Genomic DNA, 7,172 nt, shown 5'->3' with positions numbered 1-7,172 from the left:
AGGAGACTATGAAAGAAATTAAAGCACCACAGGAATTTTTGCCACTTAATGTCACCTGTTTGGAACGTGCACACTGCTGTTTCATGTGTTAAAAAAACAGGAGGGAAGAGATTAGATGACAGATCCACGATTATGCACCTTCAAAACACTGGCCTGGTGAATGTTTAAAATAGTTGCATATAGTGAGTAACACGTGGATGCTTGAATAGTTAAAATTCAAAACCTCATTCCCATAGGAACTAGGTTAAGGGATTTCTTTACCCAAGAAGTTTAAAAAGCAAGGTATCCCATGAATGCCTTTTTGATTTGTGTTCAAAGCCATTATGCCTCCCTTCCCTCACAATACGCTTAGCTCCTGCTTAGGCACTCAGCTATTTCCAGCTCTCCCAGGAATAATAATTCTCATCTTCCCCTTAAAATCCCTTCTCATGCCATCATCTTAGGCAGCTGAACTTATCTATATGTGGGCTGAATTGCCTGACCACTGCCTTCCAGAATAGGCTGTAACCACTCTTCATGTGTACCATGCTACAGTGGGGCAGCAGAAATTTGAGTCTCTGCAACAGTTAATTTTCACATCAAGTGTGGCTATAACCTGGACAACAGGTTTCATTTTTGGAAAGCGGTGGGGAGAGGGAAAACTGAGAAACAGCTGGTAATTCAAGTAAGAAACCAACTCTTTTCACCGTTAAAGTGACAAAACCTACACAGAGAGAGAATACTATTGTCAGAGAAATAGGTTATTCCTCCCCCGGTGCCTGTGTGACAAATTTAGTACATTTTCCCCAGAAGTACAGTCCTGCTTTTTTCACCCATTGTGCCTGCTCGAAGAAAGCCAACCAACGTGACTTGTCCTGGAATCCTATCCTTACTGACAGTCATGGCAGAATAGATTTGTTTCTTCAAACTGCCTGGTCTCCTCCTCTGCCTCCAGCAAAAAAGCGCTTAACGCTTATAAATGTGTGAACTTCTCAGAAGCCTCCCCAAAGGGAAAAGAACAAACTGTTCTTTTTCTCCCCAGATGAAAGCTTTAATTATGTTGCACTGTATTTCCTCTAAAATCAAACTTGTTTTTTGGAATTTATCATTTAAAAATAAAGTATTACACGTCTCCATGGACTCAGGTTAAGGTGTACAAGGATTTGTTGGAGATTAGGGGACGTTAATGACACATACACCCTCCTGAAACTAAACCAAGAAGTGGAACAAGAAAACGGGCTTTGTTTCATTAAAGTTGTTGATACTACTCATGCTCCGTAAGCTGGCTGGCTACTCACAGATCATTTTTGTTGATATGTACCAAAGAGAGACCACCTTCTTAACAGGACAGAGTTCAAAATTACTGTAGTTTCTCTAAAGTACTTTTTTTTTCCTTAACCAAGCCTTTTCCTGTAAAAAGATAAAAAAATGGCCTTAGAGAGACTAGTGGAAAATAGCAACTGTTTCCCCGTCCTTCACAGCAAAGTGGTGTACTTATTTTCTAGTACTCCATAGTCTGGTAAACACTACGACAGGTGCCAGGAAGGGAAATTTAAAATATTTACAACTGAGTCTTTATATGGGTGCAGGAGAAGTGAGAGACTTCAGTTATGGCAGGGGGGGGGGGGGGGGGGGGGGGGGGAGGTGGTGCAAATTTCTCTTAAGGGAAAAGTTTGTCAGTAATAAAAACCCAGCTAAGATCACCGATTATTGTTTAGGTGTCAGAATGCAGTGAGCAGCATACATGCAGGAATGAGTGGCAAATGAGGGGGAAGGGAATACTGTCTCTTTTGGTGGCATTTGCAGCTTTAAGGTCACCATAAAACAAGATTCTATGAATCTTGATCACATAAAAACTTAAGATATAAAGAGGACGACAAAAATTACATCATTAGTTCAAAGTCTGCACCTAGAGTTCAGACAAATACAATATCATAAAGCCACTCTTCCTTCTTCATACCTCACGCGCATATGGATGAGGAAATTCTGGTTGGCTAACTAGCAAAACCAGAATAAAATTCTCAATTACCTGTAACAAAGGCAGGGTTATTTTCTCTCGTTCCAGAGGATCTTGTTTTTATGGAAATTTTAATTCAGGCAAAGATCAAGTTAAAGCTATCACACAGCTTCTCACAAAGCTTAACAAATGCACACAAAACAACCAAAAAAATGCAGGAGGAAAAAGCATTTATCATAAATGTGGACATTTGGATACAGCTGGAACTATTCTAGAAACTCCAGAGAGGAAGGAAGAAGATATAAGGGAGAAAGAGAATTACAATATTTATTTATGGCATCACCCACAGATTTCACACTGCTTGGAAGCTCTTCAAAGATGGCGGGATACACGTATCACAGAAATGGAAGCACAGTGTCTCATCGCCCTCTCCTGCAGAGCAGGATGAGTCACTTAGCACAGCCAGAAACACAACTCAATTTTAAAACTTCTGATATAACTTCTGTGCCATACACCACAGAAGAACAACAACAAACTAGCTGTATTACTTGATAAACCAAAACAAAAAAAGAAGTGGCAAAAGCATGTCTGGATCTCTATGTTCCAGTACCTAATAAAAGGCATCATAAGAGCATCTTTCCTTCTTCCACATCTTTTAAAGTTCCTCTAAAACATAGCTCTTCCCTTTTCCCTAACTATAGACCTCACCGAATTTTCTGCTGCCTCCAACTCCGCTGAGCCCAGACACAGAAGCAGAACAAAGGAAAACAATAACCCCTCTACAATAACTGCATCCCGTCTACATTTTTGTTCCTCACCCATAAATTAGACAAGATTGTCCCTCCTCTCCCCAAGTCCACAATCCTGTCCAGCTTTGGGAGGTATGGGTCACGGGAAACTACCAGTGATCTCTAACCATGATAAGCTTATGCCAACTTAAGTCTGTGCTGCAACTGAACAGGGCAATCCTGCTTTCCACACATCCCTGCCCCCTTCCTCCGACTGCCATCAGTAGCAGTGCCACTGGAGTACTCCCCTCCATCAGACTACCGGCTCAACTGACCTCGTGAGTACCCACTCCAGCAGAAAGAGGAGTCTCAGGCAGGCTCCCCCCATTCACCTATATGGATTTAGATTAACATGCTAGCTCAGGAAGTTACATTTCCAGAGCAGAGTTTCAAATTAAACACAAGGCAGTATAGCTACCAGAGGGGTCTGTCCCACTTCCCTTACTCTCCCCTCCTGCTTTCGGGAGAACGGATCACAAGTCTGTAGGGTGAATATGGTAAAGCAAGTAACCTACCACAGAAGAATGGCTTCCCACCAGATAAGCTCATTGATCCAGTTCATCCTTTTAGCAGAGCATAGCTAGGTATCAGTTAGGGAACAGAACCAACCCATTCTGGTGACAACCCATGGTTACACTAAATTAGATGTAACACAAAATCACAGTCAGCGACTGGTAGCATCAAGATTTGTTGAATCAAGAACTGTTGTTCCAGGCATCTCTAGTACGGCATGTCAAAGGTCTAAAACCTGTATTCATCAAAGTCAGTCTACAAAAAGGTAGATGTCTACTCTACACACCATTAAGAGAGTCATATTCTTTATTCATGACCTGTCCTCCTAAAAGAAAGAAGGGAAACAACCCAGAAACAGATTTAAAAAAACAAAAAAGTACTGATACCTGAGCACCCACTAGTTGCAGCAAGGCTGAGTTCACAGGAAGGAGTTCAATGTCTGTATTGATAGTGGTCTGGTCAAAAGGGCATGCCTTACGGTGGAGCTTGTTGAGGCACATCTTGCAGACAGTGTGGCCGCAACCCAAGCTGATGGGCTTCCGGATTGTTTCGTCGAAAGTCTGTGTGCAAATCGGGCAGGAGAGAAAATCCGTCCATTGTGGAGCTTGTACAGGCATTGCTTCAGGAGTTAATTGACAAGACAAAAATCTAAAGCACAGATTCCACTGGAATCAAAATCTTTGAAAAAAAGTCTGTTTGTTTTTAAATATCTTCTGTAAGTACAGACAGTCAGCACATAGTGTGAAACATAACCTAAAAGAAAACAGAAACAGAAAGTTAGCATTCTCTACTGGAACTGGCATATGAAATCCTTTGTGCTACGTAAATACCACTTGTAGAGGTATAGCTGAACTACGAGTGCAGTTCTGACATTAAATAGAGGACTGAGTCATGACTTGCTTTAATTCCAGCTAGTCTCTGGCACTGGAAAAGCCACTTAAAACCATTTCTGCTGTTATGTAGCTTTAAAAAAAAAAAAATCAAGATATTTATCTATCTCATTGAAGTTATAAGACTAATTAGCTTTTAGGTTTTATGTTCTTTTTTTCTTTACAAATGAATCAATTAACATCAACTAGATTTGCATAAAAAAGACAATTCTTGAAGGGCTGTTGTGCTTATTCCACTAAAACAATTTTTTACAGTATTCATCGTGAGCTTTAAATAACTTTGCGTAGACAAGGCTTCATCCAAAACCTCTACCACTGGCAACCTTTCTTCCGAGTTCAGTGGTCTCTGGATTGGCACGCAATGACTCCACGGAAACATCTGAGCTGCCATAGCCTCAAGGAGAAACGGATGAATGGCTCAGGGTACAGTCAGACACCATCTGCATGCAATACAGCTCACTCACAGTGCTAGGTAATACTAGGTACTGCTACTACAGCACCTTCACACACGCTGATCTGTACAGAGCTGCACAGTACCACATGGACTTACCCGGTCACATCTCAGTTACCCTGGGAATCTCCATGCATTACTGGGTATAATTCAGCATTGATAAGTTGCCCTCAGTCTGCCCACCAAGCAGCTCCATCCCTCAAAAGCAGGAAGAAATTTTCTAGAAGTCACTTTGGACTGCAGGAGTGACAACTGTTTCTCAAGGACCCTTTTCTAACCCTGATTTATATCCCTAACTGCCTACTTAGAGATTATATTGACAGAGAAAGTGAATTTTTAACGCACTGAGAGATTACACGGAAACACTACAATAGAGGAGAACCTGGGAAGTCTTTATTACCTGGTACTTTTGACTCAAAATGCTAAGAGGATCAAATGTTACTAATTATAAGGGAATGGAAGATAAGACGTCTCTTTGGGACAAAATAAAATTGAATAGAAGTAGAACTCCGCGTGTGAGGAGAAATGTAAGAATAGACAGATGAAGTGATATGAAAAGAATCATTATCAAAAGGAAAATTGGTAATAAAAAAAATTTCTGATGTCTGACTTGCTTCCTACCACCAGTGAAGTTAGCAAAAAACAGTGGAGGTCACATAGATTTACTACTGACCAAATTTTGCTAAATGATGCAGCAAAACAACAAAAAACCCACCCCAACCACCCAAATGTGTTAGTTTCACTTTCCCACACACCATTGGCTTACATTTCATACCAAGGAGTGTGCATTTGCTTGTTAGTATCTGTTCAGATAGAAAGTTCTTATATAAGCAAAACAGCAACCTTTTATCAAACCTTAGGTAAAAAACAACCTCAAAATTAAAATTAAAATCTCAATTCTAAGTAAAGGCAAAGAGAGAAACTTCAAGTCAGGACTTGTGCAATTCAGAATCAAAGTATTTTAAAACAGCAACAAAAATCTAATTCTAAAACAGAGACTCTGAAAAGCCTCAGGCTTTTGTTCCAGAATTTAGTGCAATGTTTTTCACAGTTAACATCATTTTGCCAAGGCAAACAATGAAGAGTTACTAGCTAAGCTTTTAGCCATGTTTCATCAACAAAACATTAAAGCTTAGTTCTAAAGCTAATAAAAAAATTTACTTCTATCTTCAAAAGACAACATACAACACCACACAGCCACTGTTTACCAGCCAAGGAGGAATCAATAAGAAATCAATACTACCCAGACAGGGTGGTACGGAGGAAGAGGCACTGCGTGTGGTTAACCCTAACACCACCATTGCAAAACTAGAAGATCTGCCAAGGTTGTTCAGGGTTCCCCCCCGCCCCAAATTACCTCTTTAATAGCAAATCAGTAATTTTTTTCATCCTGTCAGCAGACAGCCAAATCATTCCCATTACTACTGTATCATCTTAACCCAAACAAAAACATTTATACTTGTAAGGTACTTGAATGAGCTAACTGCCTAAAACATCCAGGAAATTTATCTCCAAGCCTTCCCCCTCTCCCTGCCCCCTTTATATATTTTCAAGTAAACCTTGGTATCAAGCATTCCAGCTAGAATCATTCCTTGTAAACCAAATCTACCTTGAAACGCCACGAAAATCCTTCTCCAAAGAGCAGTACATAGCTTGATAAATCTAGAATATTTATTGCTGTGCTATGAAATACCATTTGAGGTTCAAAATTTAAGAGCTGAATCATATTGCTTCCTTTCTACCACTGGTATTAAAATATCTACCAACAATTTCCCAGACTCATCTGCAATTCAGCAACAATTTGGCCAGTCTATTTGAAACATTGATTATTAACCAAGCATTAAGGAAAAGAGCAGTTTCTCACTAACTGAGGAAATCTAAAACCAGAAGCTAACATGAAGCTATACCATCAACACTAGAAAGTAGATGTGGACATGCAGACTCCACCATCCCAGGCTCTGAACTGGGAAAAAAGGAGTTGAACACAACTTTAACATGAGTTAACTAATTTAAAAAAAAAAAAAACCCAAAACAAACAAAAGAACACACAAACCACAAACAGAGACATGTTGTTCCTACCTGTACCTCTGGCCACTCCAGACAACCGGCATAATGAAATAGGTCATATTTATTTACAGTCTCAACAGTTGAAAGAGAAGTTTGGGGAGTCTGGGGAGGGAGGGAGTAATTAGTGGCATCCCTGATCCCTTATCAAGGCAGGTCTCAAAAGGCTGGAGAACAATGGAAGCAAAGCTTACACACAAGCACAGCTCTCAGAAGGGTCCTAATGAGCCCAAGTCTGGCACCAAACTGCCAGAATAGAAGGACACATCACATGTGCATGGAAAACCCACAGCCATGACTGTGGATATGCAATCACTAGAGAGGCACATTTCACCAGTGGGTGACAGTTCCCCCTTACCCGTGATGGATTTCTCTCCTACCCCTGATTTCACCAGAGACTGCAGCGCTGTGGACACATACTGGTGCCTAAATGCCAGAGGAAGGCCACAGATAGCACTGGCAACAGAGAATACAGCTGGGAGAAACCTCAGGAAATCATCTATTTCAGCCCGGTCTAACTGCTGGAACAG

At 40.7% G+C, this 7,172-nt stretch overlaps 1 protein-coding gene across 1 annotated transcript in view; it reads right to left on the bottom strand.

The window, feature by feature from the left end:
* The window catches only part of RC3H1 (ring finger and CCCH-type domains 1), a 35,126-nt gene extending 31,272 nt beyond the window's left edge, over positions 1-3,854 (bottom strand). The window contains exon 1 of the mRNA XM_009574938.1: positions 3,624-3,854. Within this exon, the coding sequence (XP_009573233.1) occupies positions 3,624-3,854 (231 nt within the window). The remainder of the gene's footprint in view (positions 1-3,623) is intronic.
* Positions 3,855-7,172: the final 3,318 nt, after the last annotated feature.

This window comes from Fulmarus glacialis, unplaced genomic scaffold (assembly GCF_000690835.1).
Source record: "Fulmarus glacialis isolate BGI_N327 unplaced genomic scaffold, ASM69083v1 scaffold38073, whole genome shotgun sequence".
Taxonomy (NCBI): Eukaryota; Metazoa; Chordata; class Aves; order Procellariiformes; family Procellariidae; genus Fulmarus; species Fulmarus glacialis.
This window is presented reverse-complemented; position numbering and strand designations above follow the sequence as displayed.